This window comes from Solea solea, chromosome 10, assembly GCF_958295425.1.
Source record: "Solea solea chromosome 10, fSolSol10.1, whole genome shotgun sequence".
Classification (NCBI taxonomy): Eukaryota; Metazoa; Chordata; class Actinopteri; order Pleuronectiformes; family Soleidae; genus Solea; species Solea solea.
Window position 1 is genome coordinate 11,836,546 of NC_081143.1, and position 20,569 is coordinate 11,857,114.

The window sequence follows — 20,569 nt, forward strand, 5'->3', positions numbered from 1 at the left end:
ACACATACACACAAGCATAAGCACCAGGGCCTGCCCGAGCCTCCATGGGGCCCTAAGCAAAATTTGATTTTGGGACCCTCTATCACTGCCAATGATACTGATTATTAATCATTCACACACCTACTATACTTCATGTTCTACTCTGTCATTACGAATACACTTGTAAAACCAGATGGGAGAACTTTTAGTTGTAGTTAGATTGTTATACACAGAGATCAAGGCCATGGAAGCAGACAACAGATTTGCAAACTTACAGAAAGATCTTTCAATTAATATTTTGCAAAGCCAGCAACTCCCCTACTGGACACACAGAGAAGCTCAAAGATCTTCACAGTTGTAACAGAGTTGTTTTACATCATCCTATTGTCAGCCTGGCATGTTTTTATGGCATCTATTTTAAATTTTTCATCTGAGATGGTAGCAAATTCAATTCCAAGAGTGTTCTGGGGTTGATTTACACTTCATATGCAAAGTGATATAGCAGTACGTGGGATACTGAATGTGATCTAGGCCCACTAAATGTAACAAAATAAACCAACAGACAATGCATTTACTGTAAACATGTGATCTAATTTATTATTTTTGGTTTTAAATAAACAAACAGCAAACAGTGACCCCCAAGTGTCACTGGTGGGCACGTAACAAAGAAAAGAATGAAGATATTTCTTAACTCAGGGGAAACTGAGGTTGGGAAGCAGACTTTTTCAAAAATACTACCCCTAATCTAGTAATACAAAGCAAAATGCAAATCGGTGAAGTATTCCTTTAAAGAAACCAGTTCACAGGCTTTGCTCATTTCTAAGAAATCTCAAGCGGAAAAGGAAAAGCAGCCAGTGTCTAAATTACTCACTATCAAAACAGTTACAGTAGCATATCAACTGGGTTGTACCATTACCTGTGTATTTTAAACTCGAACCACTGCAAACTTACAAAAACAACAATGAGTCACAAACTCTTTTTTTTATATCTTATTCTATATCCATAAATAGAATATTCTTCTCTGCCAGCTGTATCTGAGGGCAGATGTGTAAGTTGTGAAACCAGTTATAGGGCACTGAAAGACATTTGCATGAAATGCTGCGGAGTGCTGAGGGAAACTGCACATGCATGAGATAATCGAATCCATATGTTGACTCGTGCAACTTTAACACGAGGAAAATGAAAATGTCCCATTACCAAAATGTAATTCAATGTAAAGCAATGGATGTGTTTCATGGGGACTCATTGTGAGGATACAGTGATCTGCTGCAAAGTCTCTTCACACACCTGTGTACATGTCTCCATGTTCGCTGCCAACAGTGGGGTTTTTCCGGCTTACTCTTTGTATTTATTGGATTGTGGAACTGCAGCGTTAATATGATTTCATTGCATCTGGAATATTTCTTCTCTCGAACCTGCTTGTCAACTTTGATCACCTGGAGCCACGTACAGAACCTGCTGCTCGTTAGCCGTTGTGCCAAAAACATTTTCCTCTGTCATGTTGCATCAAATTCAACTGGGGAGTGTGTTTTTCATTTATGGCTTAAGTTCGGTTCCTACACGGCAGGGGAACATATTAGATGTCGAGAGCTTGACAATGGCCTTGAAACATGACTGGAATTGTAAACGTGACTCATCCCAGGATTTCTTGGAGCATCTTTTGCAACGCTCAACTCATCACTTTCTGAGACGAGGGCTCCACAGTTTTTCCCAATGACATGTTAGAAAACATTTCCCTCCTTGTTTCTATGACCACATATGACATCTGTTCTGTATTTCTGTTGTTACACGGTCACCTCATTACATTCCTCCTCTATCACAAAACCCCCATCACACACAGGCTCCCACTGACACCCTGATCAGTGATTCTGCCTCTGTTCAAATGAGTTTAAATCACACTTCCTCCCCAAAAAACCTTCAATAAATAACCTTTCCTAGGAAATTCTGCTGTGACTGACTAACTGACTTGTTGGCTCTCCACTGTCTGGACTTGATTTAACGTCTTTAGGCGATAGATTGACAAACTTTCAGGGTCAAAACTGGGGTTGGTTATGGTGATGGAGAAATACACTATGTTATTGTCAACGCATAAACAATCACAATAAGATTAGCCTGGTAAATGTCCACTGTCAGGATGATTGTGACATGAAATCAGCAGATAAACCATGCGCCTCTTATAGCTGCAGGGTGCAACTTTTGGTGATTTTCGTTGTTGATGATGGTACAGTATACTCGCACGTCAGGGTCCTGTAGTATCCCAAACGCAACTGTAGGGGCACTCGTGAGTCAAACATCGACTGTTTCCCTGTAGTACTTTAAAGCTGTGCCGCTGCACTACAGCCAGACCCCATCACTGACCCTGAGGTCAGCTTCAGTGCCATACAGCACAGATGCTCCACCTGTGTCCGAGCCAATGGTAAATATTTAATTTCCCACATTCTCAAGAAGCACACATCTGCAGAGTTTGAATATTTTATATGTATGATCTTTGAAATGTACTATATATAGCACTATAGACATTTCTTTCTTTTGAATCACATGCAGAGTCGTGTGAGAAGCTTGAGCGAGCTCCACAGAGGCAGGCGACCACCAAGTCAGAGAGGGGTTGTGTCCTCCACATCATCATCCAATACTCACTGCAGAAGGCCTGGGAAAACAGGCAGAAATGTGTTGGTTAATTACCAACATAAATCACTCTCTGTTTGAAATAAATGACACGTCTAATATGAGCATGAAAGAAATAATAACCTACTTACCAAATATGAGTAATTCATACTTTCAAAGCGCTGAACTTCCTGTCTCCTCTGTGTGGCTCTCAGATGTAGCTGCAGTGGCTCGTCTGGCTGCGCTTTATTTTCTCTTCTTATATTTTACAGAATCTCACATGCCCAAATGGTGTCACGCACCTTTCCAGGTGTTTACAGCAGGCTTATAAACCCTGCTCACACACACACAGTTTTATATGGATATCATAGTGTAGGGTTAGGGTTCCCTATATATAGGTATGCGAGTGGGCCATCAAATCATAGTAATGACGAAATCCAGCATGTCACTGTTCTAAATTAAATAAACAAAAGAAAAGCTGAGGTAACAAATCGCAGGTCGGGATTATTATGTAACAGTGTTGTATCTATGCTTTATCTTTAAATAAGAGAGAAGAATGTGATCGTGAATAAGGAGTTGTGACTCATGTGTAGCTCCTTCTGTTGTCTCACCTCTCGACCCTTTCCGATCCCAAACTGTGTTTCTGAGCAGTTTTAGTCATGTTGAAATGTCAGGATACAGTCAAATATTGTGGGATGTTTCAGGGCTGTTTCATCCGGTTCTATGTGCTTCCCTCAGGGTGTATCTTTCACAAACACAGTGCCTCCTTTCATGGCTCATGATGATGTAACATTAAAAGACATCATTTCTCCGTAGCCAACCATGGAAGTACTTTTTTTGTGAGTTACAACAATATTAAGAATAAAGAGGTACTAGATATGCTGATATTTATAAAAAAAACATACTGTATAATTTCAACACTTTCCACTATGCTGTAAAGACTTGCTCTTACACAAATAACATCACTAGATGCACATATACAATGGTTTACACCTGAAAAAAGGGGGGTTCTTGGAAAATCCCCTAAAGTCCAGACACAGGTGGTTACAGAAGAACTGCTATGGTCACTACTTTATTTTTTCATTCCCCAATAGAGGGTAGCACAGCCATGTCATTTCATAAATTATTACCTTGTACACTGGCAGAAACTGACTGATGATGGCTCTCTAGTGATGCTGCTGAGATTGTTGACTTAATTCATTAATTTCGTTATCATGAGAAACCAAGTTAATTTATCTCGTGATCACAAGATAGTAGACGATTATCCCATGTTGATTATTCCGTGATCTTTGAGATAATGGGCTGAAAGAATACAGCAGTAACCACGGCTTCTCGGCTTCTGTAGGTGGTGATGGTATTGGGGAGGAGAATGCTCTGTGTGGTGCTCTGTGAGTTTGATAAACTAGTTGTAGATACCTGGTCTGGGGAGGACTGAATCTTATTTATTGGATTAACATTTCTCTACAGGAACTTGGTAACACAGAAGAGATGAGCCTCACATATTATGTGAAGCTACAACTTCATGTCTGTATTTGGAAAAACATGAACTATGCCTTAAACACATCCTTGGAAGCTCAGATCAGTCATAGCACATTTTATCCAGCACCCTGCTCCTCATGACTTTCTGGTTGTTGTGCAGAAAACAAAATCCTGGGATTCCTCTTCCCTCTCAGTTTTTCCATCCTTTTCTTAAAAGAAAAGCATAAAATATCTTCATGTATTTGTATGTGTGTGTGAGAAAGTGACACTCAGGTTTGGGCTGTGTGAACAAGAGGAACAGATCTCCTGTACCTCCATCTGCTTATCTCCCTGTTGTGTGAGAAAAGGAACAGATCAGCCCTTACCTTTACCTTTGATGGTCTCTCCTGTGTCTCATTAAAAAGCTTGTCGTGTTAGTCATGGAGGTGATTCTCATTATGAGCTAAGACGGCTCTGTGGGACAATCATAAGACGGAAGAATAACATTTTCTTTTGAACTCATTTCTCTCTACTCTGCTCCTCAAAGATCAGAACCCAGGATATTAACCTGGAGGTTGAAACTGTGATAAATATGAGGAAATATTAAATGAGGGTCACATAAATGGAAAAAAAATAAAATAAATCATTTGTCTCTATCTGAATGTATCCTTCTGCCAAATGTGACATGAGCCAGTGGTTGTCAGGAAGGATACGGAGAGCATACAGACTGACAGACTGCACAGTTTGGAAACCTCTAAAGCAGCAGGGCCGCTGATTGATGGCACCAAACATCCATGAAAACACATGCATATGTTTCCCGTTTGCAGCAGCTGTCCCAGGTTAATCTAATGTAATGAACAAATAAACACCCCATCACGATCGGAATGGCAGTTAACGAGTCTCTGGGATTTTTATTCTGGGATGAATTAAAAATTAAAAGCCCATATACTTCTGCCTGAATGTAACATTTCCTTATTAAAAATGATGAGAGTGGCAGTCACTCACTTAAAACCATCCCAAGTCATCTTCATCTAGCAGAACAAACAAACATGAGCCAATTAGTACTGCTATGAAATGTTTTTGGAATTACTGATCAATATTTCCATAATAACCTTTCAGTATAATGTAAATTAAGTGATCTGAAAAAGAACAACACTTCCTATGTGGGCTTTGATTACAGCCTTACAACCACATCTGTAACATCATGCCATGGAGTCAGCATCATCAGCAGAAAGTTTCAGTGATAAAGAGATTGCCTTGTATCATTTGTATGAAGACAGAGCTGCAACTACAGCTGCATTCATATTTTAACAACCTGCGAATGCAATCCCGCCTAATGCAGCTAAATTACCCCTAATTTTCTTCTAAAGAGCATGGACATTTTTTTTTTAGATGTCAGAGGACACCTCACATGGATCTAATCTTCATCCACCTACCGACAATATTACAAACCTGAGCTCGCAAGGGTCATTGAGACTTTTACTTCATCGAAACTGTAACTTCCAGTTGTCTCTGGACCATCGATTTCTGTCTCTGACGTGCTATAATAATACAAAGCGTGATTGTTAAACCACTTTAATTTACCGCGTTGACAATTCCTTTATCGCAAAAGATCCTTAATTTCTTACTGTGATGAATATTTGCTGTCACTGTGTGTGTGTGTGTGTGTGTGTTTACATGTGTGCAGTCTAATCTACTGATCTGAACCAGGTGTGTGTGTGTGTGTGGTGCACCTGCAGTCAGTGGTTGCTATAGCGTTTGGCACATCCTACAGGATAAATATACAGAGAAAGTCCAGCACCACTAATGCACCTTCACTTCACTTTACTGCTCACTGTAACGTGAATAGCGTAGTTTGAATTGCTGAAATGACAAGGCTGAAGACTCTGATATAGCTTTTGTGAGGATAGAGTCAGTTTGTATTGCTCACTCAAAAAGTCGCGGTTTAAATTCAGTCAAGTCTCTGTCCTTTGGTGATCCCATTGAGTAAAGCTTCACAAATTTGTCTACGTTCTGGTGGGAAATCATGTATGAAGATTGGAATTTGTGAACTAGAAAGCGAGTTGAACAAAAAGCTTCCTTTCTAACGTCTACGCAATACACAGCAATGTAGGGTTTTGGAACAGGCTGAACACTGAACGGACTTTTAACATGTGAAAAAGCTGTTCATTTGAGTGAGAAATTGCCTTTAAAAAAAGTTTAATATTTGGGAAAGTATGACACAGTCCAAAATATCTGAGTGATGCCCTTACTTATTGAGCTGAACAGTTTGACGTTTGAATTAAGTTTCTACTTTGAAGTATGCGAAACTTGTAAGAAGCTTCAATTCATTTTGATTGAGAAATGTGCAAAAAACACTGAATATTTCAGACATTATGAAATATTCCAATAAGAAAAGTACAAGCTTACAAGTATGTGGGACTAGTTAATGAACAAATGAATGTTGGCATAAGAAGATTTTTGTATTGTAAGATTATACTGTCCATGCTCCAGACCACATGCAAACCTTATTAAATTACATTGAAAACCCTGTGATGCCCATCAGTCTTCACCAGCACATTAAGCCACAGCAGTTAAGAAGTGGAAGCGCCTTCAGCTCCCAGCAGCAGCAGCAGCAGCAGCATCAGTGACAATGAAGTGTTTCTTTGCCTCAGTCCAGCCCCGGGCTGAGAGATATTAAAGCAGAGTGATGGATCTAATTATCATTTCCCCACTTCTGCGGCTCCAACTCTGATGAAAAGTACCACATTACACCAGGACATCCTTTGTCCTAACTTTCACCTTGGCTAATAACAAAGAGCGTAGGTCTCTGTAATACCTCCTGAGAGCATGTCTCCGCATAGAAAAAAAGGGATTTGCATTAAGGCTGGATTTTAAAAATCTGCCAACACGTCGTCCAGCTGCAGCCACGGTCATTCGGGAAACCACACCCATGGAAAGACACGCCCCTTGGGAACAACAGACACAGACAAGGAGAGAGTCTGATGTCAATGTCAAAATGACGTTCACAGATATTACAGATATCAATAACCTCTGCGCACAACTGCAGATTAAATGTATGGACATTTTCTGAGAGAATTCACCGTGACACTGGACACTTTTATGAGCCCTTCAAACCAGTGCGAGAAGTTTTAATGTTTAATTAAAACAATAAAACAACAATTAAATAACAATTAAATGTGGCCTCTCACATATGACCTCTGGAGTCTGTGGAGAATGCAGTAGTCATCGGAAGAGGTGTTATGGGTTGCATTTGGAGAAACCTCTTGTGATATTATTTGAGCTGAGCTATTTAAATTCCTCTTGTTTGAAGGTTTTGATTGTTAGACAAACACGGTGTAAAACACAGCAGCAGCGCTGGAGACCAGACACAATTCCAGTGTGATCAACAGCATGAGTATGAGATGCTGCAGATCAGTGACACATCCAGTGCGTTCTAGTTGTTTTTTTCTTGTCCCACTGTGTTGCCGTGACATTGTGTGTCATTGGACTCATGGACTCACATACACATCCCTGTCAGGTGTAACGTAATTCCTTCCCAGCAGTGGTTGTCGTGGTAATTGTGTCTGTCTGGTCTCCAGCTGTTGTTAAACACCTAAGCATGCTGGGACATGTGGCAATGAGGTTCAGTTAATCAGCAGCCACCGTGTCGTATCATCAGGTGACATGATAGTTGAAGGTTGCAGTCTTTGTTCGTCTTTTTCCCAGTTTACTCTCATTTGTTCAACATCGATTGTTTTAGTTTAGAGTAGTTTTACTTTTAACGGGAGGATGGACAAAGGTAAACATATAAATACACTGAAATCTGTAAACCAATCACTCTTCTGCACCAAAGTCATTAATAAAATTGCATTTTCAGCTCGTGGGGACATGGAAGTTTGTAACTTTCCAATCCTATCTGTTTATTCAAACACCAAATAAGAGACTCAGTAAAGCCAAAGCAGAAAAAAAAACATCTGTCCTTCCAACTTATAGCTGTAAAAGCCTAGAGGTGAAGCTCAGTTAGAAGACTGCACACTAAAGGCGGTTCTCTTGCTTCAAGGTTAAGTCTGCAATATTTAAAGGTACTGTACAAAGGAAGGATGTTTTAGCCGTGTCCTTATGTTGAGCACTGACACCGTCCCAGTGAGGAAGTGCACTTGACTTCAGGCCCTTCCTTCCGTGTGTATCTGCGAGGTGAAGTGTTTCTTCCTGAAGCTAATCTGAACACCGTCCGCTCGCACAACAAAGAGCCGTTACACCTTCAGGGCTTTGCACATGAAGTGAAGTTTCTCCTCGTGGCACATTTTATTATTATTGTGAGAAAATAGTGGCTGAGAACATGTGAAAAACAAATTACAACTGAAAACCGTCACGATTTTCTTTTTAAGTCTTTAAAAACATGGCTCCATGACACAGCGGACCTATGATAATCATAGCTCCTCAAATGCTGTAATGGTATAAAACCTCACCAAGCTTTATCACAGGCGTACTTGTGAGTAAAACTAAAATAGCCCAATATAAATATAACATAAGTGGTTTTATACTGTAAAGTGAGGTTGGATACATCAAAAGACAGAGGTATCCTACAACTTAAAACTTATAACTTAATTTTGTTTCTGCATATGAGCTCCTCACTTACCACTGCTCCACTGACATCATCATATTTGCAATTGAAATTGTTACCTCGCCTCGCAGTTTAATTAAAAAGTTGTTCACTCTGCAGTGAAAAATGTCCTTCATGTCTAATGTGAATCTGTGTTCAGTCACGTGACCAATCACACGACAGCAAAGTATTACTGCGATTGTAAGAGAACGTGATTATTTGTGAAATTACCGATTAATATTCTTCTAGAGTGACATTTGTGTTATAGCAGTTTATGACCAGTAGGAGGAGCTACAGTGTTCTCTGCATACAGTTACTGAAGATATGTTACCTGCATTAAAAGCAGCTGTGTTGAGTTCATGGCTCTGTGCTGTGATGATTGATTTTGGATTAATCAATAATCTCATGACACTGTGTCCCGTCAGAAAGTGTGTGTTTTGATGCTCTTGTCACTGTCTTGAATGAAACCACCTTTACAACATCAACTGCACAAATATATCACAATAAAGACGTTTTAATTAAATATGAACATCAGCCTTCATGAAATCATTCAAGACTAATCAGATTTAAAATAAGTATGTATAATCACTGTAATATTTTAATGCAGGTTAATAAAACATGAAAAGATCATGAATAACGTGTAAAACACGTTTATTTCTGATCAGATTAACAGCTGACTGGACGGATTGAGCAGCAGGATTAACATATCCTGTTGTTTAGTCTGGTCAGGACCAGGCTAACCACAAATAATAAGTCACCATGGTAACTTATGCGCCATTGCTTTCGTGCAACCGACCTGAGGCTAGGGTCAGCCAAGATAAGCAACATAGCCCTGCTTAACCCCTTATCCTAGTTCCGTGCAACAGGCCCCAGGAATGTAGCTAAACTAGTGCTGTGTTGTGCAGGGTATGTTGTTTAACTGTGACCACAGAGGTGAACATGTTGCATCTCTACAGGTTTGTTAAACAAGTGGTTTGAGAGAGTGTTTACTCTTTTATTCTGTTCAAACACTGATGGAGACCAACACTGACCTGCTTTTTGTAAGCAGACACACATACACATAAACACTTTAGTGCAGGGGTGTCAAACTCAAATGACCCGGGGGCCAATGAGCATATAGTGTGGTCAAACGGGGGCCGACATAGAGGAAAAAAAGTGGAAAAAACAACTATTTAGTAGCCGGTGGGCAATATAAGATATTCATTATCATATTAGAATTGCAAATTAAAAGTGCTTGTTTGATATAAATTGATTCACAATATCAACATATTTATGATGCACAAAAACGGAGAATTAAATTGAACATTTTGCAAATAATGACAAGGATAAGTGTGATTAAAACAGCTTAAATAATACATTTAATAAAGCAATGATTACAACCGAATGTCTAATTACCATTATAAAAAATATTGCCAGCAAATACATTTAGTCTTATATTCTGTCTCTATTCTATCACCTTGCACAGTGGTGGGCGGATCGCATGTAATCGATTGGATGGCCACATGTGGGCCCCGGGCCACCAGTTTGACACATGTGCTTTAGCGGGGACCAAAGCAGGTGAATGTGTCAGAAGGTGTAAAAGAATGGAGAACACAAAAGAGTACTTACTAAACTTAAACTAACAAAAAGGCAAAAGGTAAAAACTCAGACTGAAAACAAAAACATAAACATGGAGCAGACAAGGAACACATGAAAAAGCCAGAGCAACAGACGGAAAAGTGGCACCAAACAACCAAAACAAGGCAATCAGAGATGGCAGACTTTACCCCATTCACGCAACAAGCCTCGGTCGTATTGGCAAGTGCGGAAACACAAACAAACAGACAGACAGACAGAGACACAGAGCCACTAAAAACAATACTTCACTCCGTGGGAGGAGCACAGATTATTTAATACACATGGGAGGCGGGGACAATCAGACTGTGAAACTAACACAGACATTAGGGTTAGAGCAGACAATCAACAGGGAAGACAAGACAGGAAGCAAAACTACACACAAGAAAAAACTTCAAAGTTAAACAGGAAACAACTGAAAACCAGACCAACAGTCTATGATTGAGCGAGAGAAACAAATGTATCTTCTGACTTGAAGTTGTTCCATACTGTTTTTAATCATCCTTAATCTAGAAGTAATCAAGGTGAAACAGAGCTCTAGTAGCTGACATACAAACAAGGTAACGCTCTCTGACAGGAAACGACACTATTCACCTCTATGCATAGATACAACACGTAAATCAGGCAATGTCAGGAAACTCAGAGACAGACTAACAGGAGAGCATTTTACCGGATCCCCACATATCCAGTTTGTGTGAAACATGCTCACACAAACAGATTTTGTGGTGAACTCATGGACTAAGACTAGATTTACCAAAAGCTGGTGTGCACAGCAACATTAACACAGCAGTTATTTACATTACATTACATTACCGGCAGACTTGAGTTGAATGAAGCCAGATTGTGTCCATATGTTTCCCTCCAGGCTCTTGTAAACTTTCAGTGACTATATGGAGTAAGATGAAAGGAAGTTAATCGTGAAGTTGAAGGAGTCAGGATACTGGAATAATGTCCTCTCCACCTATTTACAAAAAATATATTTAGTCTGTCATGTTTTGTAATATATTAGTCAATCTCTGTGGATTTAAAGAATGCAGTGAACTCTTGACAGGTTGAAGCTCGTTCATTTGTGCTGTATTTTAGGCTGCGATGTCCGTAGCTCAATAGAATCATTTTCTTGCGGATAGAGTTCTTTGTATTGGAAGTGCACTTACTGAACAACACAGAATGAATGCAGTCACAATTCTAATCTCAGTTGTTTGAAATGTCATGAAGGATACGTTTGTATTGGCTTCAGTTAACCAGGCTTCTTTAGTATCCAGGTTTTTTCAATTATCTGCAGAGGTGACACATGAAACTGTGTGGTTAGCCTCTCGTTGTGCTTTGAGCACTTTCCACCAACTGTCTTCACCCCAAATGTGTGCACCATGTGTCGGATTCAGCAAAATAAAGGTTGTGGTCCATTTGTGATGGTAGTTGGCATCATTAAAAGTGATGGTTAAATGGGGACATGTAAATATTATTACCTGAAGGATCGACTGCCTCATTCTTTAAGCATAAACAAATATGTATAATATTATAGCTGTTTTATATGCATGCAATTGCTCTGCTCACAAGGATGCTGTGCGTGTAACTTATAACCGCCTACTTTTCACAACAAGAGTGTACTAGTAAATGCATATGATTTCACATAATTCAGAATGTAAGAAATTGTGCACAATGATATCAACATATTCTCTAGCGTAAAAGCTCTTAATTGCAGGATCACTAGAATAAGTGTCTGCAAGTTTATCCTTCTGTTAGCAACTTCCTGTCTACAGTTTTGACGGATAAATTCGATTTTTTTTGTGATTTTTAAGAAATCCCAATCTCTTGTTATAGGGACAGCTGTAAAAAAAAAAAATAATAATCATAACACATATACTTTGATAAAACATAAAAACACCAAACGATTAGCCACTTAATATTAAGTTTTATTCATTCAATGTGGTGTTCAATTACAAACAAGGTCATCTTCTAAGTTGTTTAACACATCTGGATGTAAATACCTGGAAATAAGAGTAGAATACTGATCTCTTGTGTCTTTTGAAGGAAAACCCAATAATAACCCTGTAAATGTTTAAACAGCTGCAATAGTATCTGCATAGTTGCAATGTTGTTGTTTTTTGTTCACAGTCAAACTGAGGCGAGTACTTAAGAGGCATCAGTGCATCGCTAGTGGTGTTTATTACAGTTTTGTAAGATCTAATTTCCCTTTTTTTCCAGACAACTTTATTTTTTGATGAAAGATTATAACAAATAAGATAAAAGGGTGTTTTAGAAACTAATTACAGAGCCAAGCTTTGCTTCTACAGTAGTTTACCTCGCAGTGTGTCCATCACAGTGCCATTATCTGAGCGCCTTCAGGCCCAGAGTTAACACAGTGGTGTCTGAGATTGAGGGCTTGGAGGTCACTATGGATATGTGATGACAGCTCAAGTCAGTGGCCTTACTGTAGGGTTCACCCAGTCTGTCTGCCAGGGGCCTGAGGCACATGAGGAAGTATGGAAGGTGAAAGAGAGAGTGCTGAGAGCAAAGAATGTGACCACTTGCTCTCTTTGGCACTGGGTCCATACTTAGACTCCCACGAGGGCCTCTGTCTTGTATTTTAATTTTAACACTGTATGTAGAAGACAGTATGCAGTGTAATCTAATTTATTATGTCCACAGAAAGGATCGTATGAAATAGGACTACAGGTTAAAACACCTTTTCGTTGAACTGAAGCTTATATTCTGTTGGTTTTGTCATGGTCGGGTAAAACTGGTTAGAAAAAGCAGGCGTTTGCCTGGGGCCCCGAGCTGAGAGTGGGACCCAGATTATGGCTGGACAGAAAACAGATGGGGGGGTATCAGTTGCAGGGTTTTTCCGAACAAAAGAAGAAAAAAATGCTACAGGAACAAATTAGCTTACATTTTTAGTGTGTGTAATTAAGTATTCACTTTAAATTGGGAGAATATAAATCTTACATTTCAAATTAATATGCATGGTTATATATGTTTCTTAAAAATGTTATTGCTTTTACTTGCATTTTTATTTTTATTGAGACAGCATATTGAAAATGGTTTGGAGTTATCATGTTTTTTGTGTATATGAAATTTTAGCCAAAAAAGGAATATTTTATGCTTAACATGGATGATATGGATCTAACGTACATTTCTTTAATGGATGAAGTTTGTGGACAGAAGTGGACATACATTCACGAAATGCTACTTCACTCACAATTATAATATCACACAAAACTGAATAGAACTCTCACATTGTCGCGAGACTAGGTTTTCTCGGGATAATAATAATAATAATAATAATAATAATAACTTAGATTTATAAAGCACCTTTCATGAAACCCAAGGTCGCTGTATAGTTAAAAACATAAAAAGACAGCTCAAATGACACAAACACGAACAAACAAACAATCAGGTGGCAAAAACTCGCTTCAACAGTTTAAATGACTCCAGAGTTGGTGCCTGGCGAATAGCCAGAGGGAGTGAGTTCCAGAGGGTTGGAGCAGCAACACTGAAAGCCCTGTTGCCAAAGCTTTGCCTGCAGGTGCGGAGAATGGAGAGGAGACTGAGGTCAGCAGACCGTAGGTTCTGGGAGGGACGGTGCACATGGAGGAGGTCGGAGAGGTAATGTGGAGCAAGTGAATGGAGAGACTTGTAGCAGAGGAGGAGAAGCTTGAAGATGATCCAGAACTTGGGGAGTTGTTTCAGTGTGGAGGTGATGTGTTGCCAAGGTTTGGTCTGAGAGTGAGAACCCCCGGCAGCAGAGTTCTGGACATGTTGGAGTCTATCCAGGTTTTCTTCGGGACCCCATGATGATTGAGTTTACATGTTGTTTACGTTCCTGCTGAAAACTATGTTACTGCTGCTACACGTGTAAACACTGCAGCACATGTTCTGTTGTTCTGATTTGTCTTGTTTTTTTTATCACCATGTTATTGTTCAAAATGTAATGTCTAATCAGTTGTGTATGCTCTCTTATTAATTTGTAGTAAGTGATATTGAGGATTTTAAAGTAGAAAATGGTCACTGTATAAAACTTTATTCTAAAACAACATAAATTCAAGACTATAATGATAATATTCTAAATGACTAATTTCTCGCCTCAAATGATCTTAAAACTTTGATCTGGGACACAGAATTTTTTTGTTTTTTTTCTCTGCTGATATGTTCTGGTGAAATGCATTCTGGGATACATGGCTTCCCAAGTATGTTCAAGTCACCACTCGATGCAGACTTGGTAAAAAGGGCAGTGCAAGGACACTTGTAGGTATGAGAGTCGTACTCGCTGCTTGCGTGCTTGAGAACTCGGACAGAACTTGGACTAAGGCATGAAGTACAGAGAAGTATGGATATTGAGGAACGGCCAGGGTCTATGATGCAGCCATTTTGACAGGTCACAGTAGGACATCAAAGGTGCAAACAATCAACTTCATAATAAAGGCTATGGTCCATTTAGCCTCCTTAGTTACAGCGTGGATTCAGGTTCACTGTGACTTATGCTGTGCTATGGCCACGTTGGCCAGTTTGTGTATTGATTAAGATCTGTGATGACTTTAGCTTGTTTTGGTGTACCATTGAGTCTCATCATTATCGTTATATCATTATAGTTTCTTGTCCAGGTGAGATGACTTGCTGGTCTAGTGAGTGTTGTTCCCCTCTTGTTGCCTCCTCCCCCTCCCTGTCACCTGCTGGGATCTGTGCATAGGTACGGTGGGTTGTTTCAAGTCCAGATATGACCAGGTCATCCATTCTTGCATATTGTTCCAAATGATCCACTCTTCTCTCCAGCTCTTCAATTTGTTTTCATCCTTTTTTTTATCACAGCTTTCAGTTGTCTGCTGTTTCACAACCATGCTCAGTTCATCTGACATGAAGCTCAGGTACTTTTTTAACTTCTTCCATATAACTTCCTTGTTGCCATGTCTTCTAATTATTTTAAGAATTCCCCACATTTAGCCAATGAGAAATGACTTACTGAGATTCCAGGTAAATTTTGTTGGCTACCAGGCTCTTTAATAAAAAAAGGGGAGGGGGCTTAATTCTACAGTCTGTTATTTTGGTACTATTTTTTACCAATTCAAACTATTCCACTCAGTTTTATGTCAACACAGTCACTAACACCTGTGCTTTTCACGTCAAAGGGCTTCTTTGCATTTGCTTGGAATAAAGGGCTGACATGGAGGTTTAGTCCTGTGTGATATACAGTATATGGACCCACCACGACCCTTTCACCAGGAGACCTCAAACTCCCAGGAGACACATATTCAACCTCAAGCCCCCACTCTTCCACTCGGCGTGTGGCGGCAGTGACAGCGTTAATCACAGTCTCCACCTTCTATGTAAATGTATGTGTTTCTATGAGTGAGAGAGAGAGAGAGAGAGCACGCCGCTCAGTGAATGGTGGCAGCGGTGAGGAGGGGGAGGAGGAGTCGCCTTGTCTTCACGGATGTGTTGGTCCTCTCACGGAGGTGTGTACGTGTGTGTGTGTGTGTCTGTTCGGTCAGAGCGGAGAAGACACCTTGCCACCTTCTGATGCGAGCGTGCAGTCATGTCAGCAGCGGCTGAGATCCCACTGTAATCTTCACATTTAAACGCACCGTGAAGGAATAAAGCGATGGGGGGACAGATGACGCGAAATGCCTTGTACGGTAAGACAGTGTTGTGTGCATGTATATTGTAAGGTACGCTGGTGTCGGTTCGTTTAAAATGTGCTGCTTTTTTTTTCATTCCGTCGCGAGGAAACATTTCATTCATTGGCGGTCACGTGCAGACAGACGCGCTGTGTATCAGGTAACATTGTTTCTATAGCATATCCTTCAGTCGCCGACATTGTTACGTCACTGGGCTAATTAGAATAAGACACAGCTGCGTCCCCTTGTTTCCTAATGGACTGTAAGACACAGAATTCAAGACGCATCCTGTATGATCACGTAGACCATGTATAGCGTGTGTACATTGTGTGTGTGTGTGTGTGTGTGTGTGTGTGTGTACTTACCTGGCATAAACAATAGTCCTCATGGAGACCAAAACCTGGTTCTAATGAGGGAGAACCTCCTTTCTGAGGAAGTGGTTACGTTTAGGGGCTAAGATTTGAACTGTGGTTAGGATAATGTTAGGGTTAGGCATGGACTAGTTATGGTTAAGGTTAAGGTGAGGGATAAGGCTTTGTTAAGTCAACGTATAGCCCTTAAAGGGACAGCTGCGCTAACCTGCGCGCATGCGTGTTTGTGTAGTAGTGAAAGTGAGAACTTGTGGGGTTTCCCTCTCTGCCAAATACTGTGCTGTGGTTTCCCCCTCTTTATTGAAGGGACATTCTGTGTAATATATATACAACAGTGTGCAGAGCCAGCCCCTCCCACCACCAGAGTATGGTGCTTGACTATTATTGATAGAAATGTTACCACTGTATCTATTCATTGTGTTAATTGTAGTTGTATTATTTACACTAAACCAGTGTCATTTTTTTTTTAATACTGTACCTTATCTTTAAGGTAGTCAAACAGTGTGTTGATGTTGTCATTCGTCGTCACACTGTACTGTAATGTATCAAACCGAACCACACCATGATGGAAACGTGGCATTAGTTTGCTTATGCACTGGGCCGACTGTGAAAGTGTCTTTGGGCTGAATAACATGCAATATACGTAAACTTGGGCCAGGTAGTATGGCTTAAAAATCATTATTACGGTAAACAAAGTTGAAATGCAGTTGATATAGATTATAATAGCAATAAAAGACAAGATAATTACAAATGAAGTTTTGCTCCCAAGTGAAATAAACTGGTTAATAGTGGACAGAAAACAACAAACACTTGCTAAATATAAATATGTAGCATGTGTTGTGTATGAAGCTTTTTTTTACTCAATACATAAACATTGATATTGAAGGAAAGAGAAACCTGGTTTTATGGAAAAATAAATAAACATCTTAACTACCGAATGTTGAATAAATAAATACATATTTAAATAAACATAATAGTAATAATAACATAATAATTTAAATTTAATGTCAATGAGAGCCGAGGAGAGACAATTCTCACCAGTTAGTAGGTAGGTATGAGCGTGTTACAAGGAAAACAAAGAAAAACTGTTGTTTTAAGTTCTTGGCCAAACAAAACTAGCATGAGGAGCATTTATAATTTGCTGCAGTTCAAGCAGTCCCTGTGATATGTATGTATAGGGATACGTAAATGAGGATGCTGATATTACATGCAAGCACATTTTCAATATACTGTACAGCCCTAGTGTGCCGTACATGTTGGAGATACTGTGTGTGCACTCTGAGCCAAGAACAAGCAGACGGGGCAGCTTCACTCTCAATAAAAACATGTCTGCTCGCAGGGACACAAGTAAAAAAAACAGACCAAAAGGCTCAGCTAATAAAATCTTCATCGGCTTAAGTCTGTCTTATTATAAAATTGTTTAAACTGCCATTGGTTTGTGTTTTTTGACCACACTCACTCACCTGCACCAAAGTCCAAATCTGAACAAAGTATTTAAACACCACATAATACATGTCACATAATAACACAATTAAGCTTACTGAGGGAAGCAGCAGTGGATCAACAACTATGTGCTGTTAGTAAATGAAGTTGTTAAAATCAGCTGAGACTGAGCTTGCCTGTCTCAGGCTGATTTTCAGTACAGAAGGCAAACACAGCACAGTCGTCACTGAGTGTGTCTCAGATCCTCATGGAAGCGCTCTACAAAAACCTTCACCTTTTAATAATGGGCCAGTCTGTGTAGTAAACAGTGTGCGCAGCCGTGCATCAGGAAATCCATACATTGATTTCCTTCGGCCGGCCACTGCATCCCCCTATCTGCTAACACTAAGGTGAAATGATCCATTTCACGTGATTTATGGCTAACTGAGAATTTGATTCCCCCCCCCGAGTGGGGGGTTGTGTTTACCTTTTAACAATGTATGCAGAGAGTTGTGTGTTGGAATAGGAGCGATTATCCTAAAAAGGGGAACCAATCATAAACCCCTAGCTTAACACAATGAATACAGAGAAGTGATGTTTATACATCCAACATGGTGGCCACCAAGGAGCAGCTGTCTTTCAATTTGGCTCTTGCTTCCATTTTAAATGTGACTCCACCCGTCGGTTGGTTGTAGTTCTGTCCAGTTGCTTACAGAGGCATTCTCACGCCTTTTGAATGTGTACTACACCCTTTCCAGACTCGTACTCGGTCTAAAATGAGATTGAAATGCAGTCTTCCATTAGCCAGGCTAACAGATGAGGGTTACTGCTGTAAAGTAGAATGTTGTCGACCTTTTTGGGGCATAAACCCATAACCAGAAGTTCCATAGTGCCAATGCAGACGATGTAGACCTGCTCAGGTCATAGGCGGGGTACACCCTGGACAGTTCGCCAGTCCATCGCAGGGCTGCATATAGAGACAAACAACCATTCACTCTCACTTTCACACCTACGGTCAATTTAGAGTGTCCAATTAACCTAATCCCGATTTTGCATGTTTTTGGACTGTGGGAGGAAACCGGAGAACCCGGACAAAACCCACGCACACAGGGAGAACATGCAATCTCCATACAGAACACAGGTCCTCTTGCTGCAAAGGCAAGAGTGCTAAATACCACACCAACCATGTGACCTGATGTTTCGAAATCTTACATCAAATTATTTTATTTTAATCATAACCTTTTTGAAACATGTGCCCCAGTGCTAATTATAATACAAATGTACTCAATATACTGATTGTATATTGTATGGGCGTTAATTCTAGCCCCTGCTCTCACAGCCTGTCCTCTGCCTCTTTGACCAGCAGATGGTTCTAATTAAAGCAACATTATAAATCCAATTACTTAAAGAAGGTCAGTTAAGATTTATTACCAAGAAGCATTGCTACAACAAAGAAATAATTGACCAAACACAATTTCTTATGTTTTGTACTAGGTTTATATTCCTTGTTCATTCAGAATCAGCTCTTTATCACAGATTGTCTATGAGACAGCACAGAATAGCTTTTTTCAATGTGGTGAGCTTGACTATGATTGGTTAAACGTCCAGGGAAGCTCACGCTTTACACTTATAAACTTTTATTTGTCGCTCTCTCTTGCTCACCACGAAGAAAGGTGTGAGTTGCCGAGGAACAGATGACACGGTTTAAAGCTGCACCTCCAGAAAGGTGGAAAACACCACAGCCCGTCCCAACTGTGTTTGCCGAGTGTGTTACATAATTGAGTGTGCTGAGTGTGTGGGAGCTCCACTTCTCAGCTTCCAATTGACTCAAAGTGGGCCAGTGTCTGCACAGGCTCTGATGAACCGTCTGCTCTGTGAGAACAGCGTGTGTTGCAGTATGCAGATGCACTGAGCTCAGTACATACCATGTTTTTTTTTTAAAGCGTGATGAATAATTTATATACAGGGCTCTCAAACTTAGAATAGGAGGGGCCAGCAAATTGGAAAATGTCAAATGGCGTGTGGGTGATATTATCTTAAAACTATATAATGATATTCCATTGTGATATATCGTTCACATTTGTGACGATATTTTTTACATCATTTCAAAATAAAGGTGTTTGTATTGATGCGTAACAATATATAACTCACAACAGGAAACATTTATGATGCTGTTGAAATTGATAATCAAAAAAATAATTACAAACAAACGTTTAGATGGAAACGTTTAGACGGTTTAGTGACTTGGCAACATGAATCAAGTTTCTGAGAAGAAAAATGTCTGATTAGCTGGTTTCAGAAGTGAATTCTACTGGTCAAGAAACCCAGTCATTCAGCACTTTGATTGGATAAATGCATCTCTGTCCCCATCCTGCGCTGCAGCTGTATTCACACAAACGCTGCCTACATCAGGTCTGATAGTATTGCTTGACAGAGCAGTATGCAGCACACAAGTGTTATATAATTTTTGTTCATGAAGACCAAACTGAGGCAGAATAACAATGATTCATGATTAAATAATCAGATGTATTTCGTTGTTTAGCAGTGGCAGGGATGCATGCACACACCATGTGATCTGAAGCAACAGAGCTCGCCCCTCGGCTGTATTCCCCCCCCCGTGTTTAAGCGTCATGCATTTGCAACATGGAAATGACTGAGTGAGATCCATGTGACTGTGCCATTATAGGGCACTGCTGTGATCGGCCGTTCTCCACGCCTCCACAACTCACTGACTTTGATGGAAAATCCTTCATTAATTTGTATTTATTAATATTTATTGCTCACTCGACTCCAAATCGGTCACTTTATTGGGTACAGGCAGCAGCGTCACATGTTGTGGTCTTCTGCTACTGTTCTGCATACATACATGGTTGTTATGAGTTTCTCTTGTTTTCCCATCATCTCAAACATGTCTGGTCATTCTC

The 20,569-nt window shown here is 40.0% G+C and overlaps 1 protein-coding gene across 2 annotated transcripts in view; it reads left to right on the forward strand.

The window, feature by feature from the left end:
* neurl1aa (neuralized E3 ubiquitin protein ligase 1Aa) overlaps nucleotides 1-20,569 on the forward strand; it is a 66,307-nt gene that overhangs the window by 8,160 nt on the left and 37,578 nt on the right. Inside the window, exon 1 of one of the 2 annotated variants that reach the window (XM_058641298.1) lies at nucleotides 15,604-15,870. The exons of the other annotated variant lie outside the window; for it this stretch is intronic. Coding sequence (XP_058497281.1) covers nucleotides 15,837-15,870 — 34 coding nt within the window. The 5' untranslated portion in view covers nucleotides 15,604-15,836. Of the gene's footprint in view, nucleotides 1-15,603; nucleotides 15,871-20,569 lie in introns of those variants that run through there. 2 annotated transcript variants of the gene reach the window in all.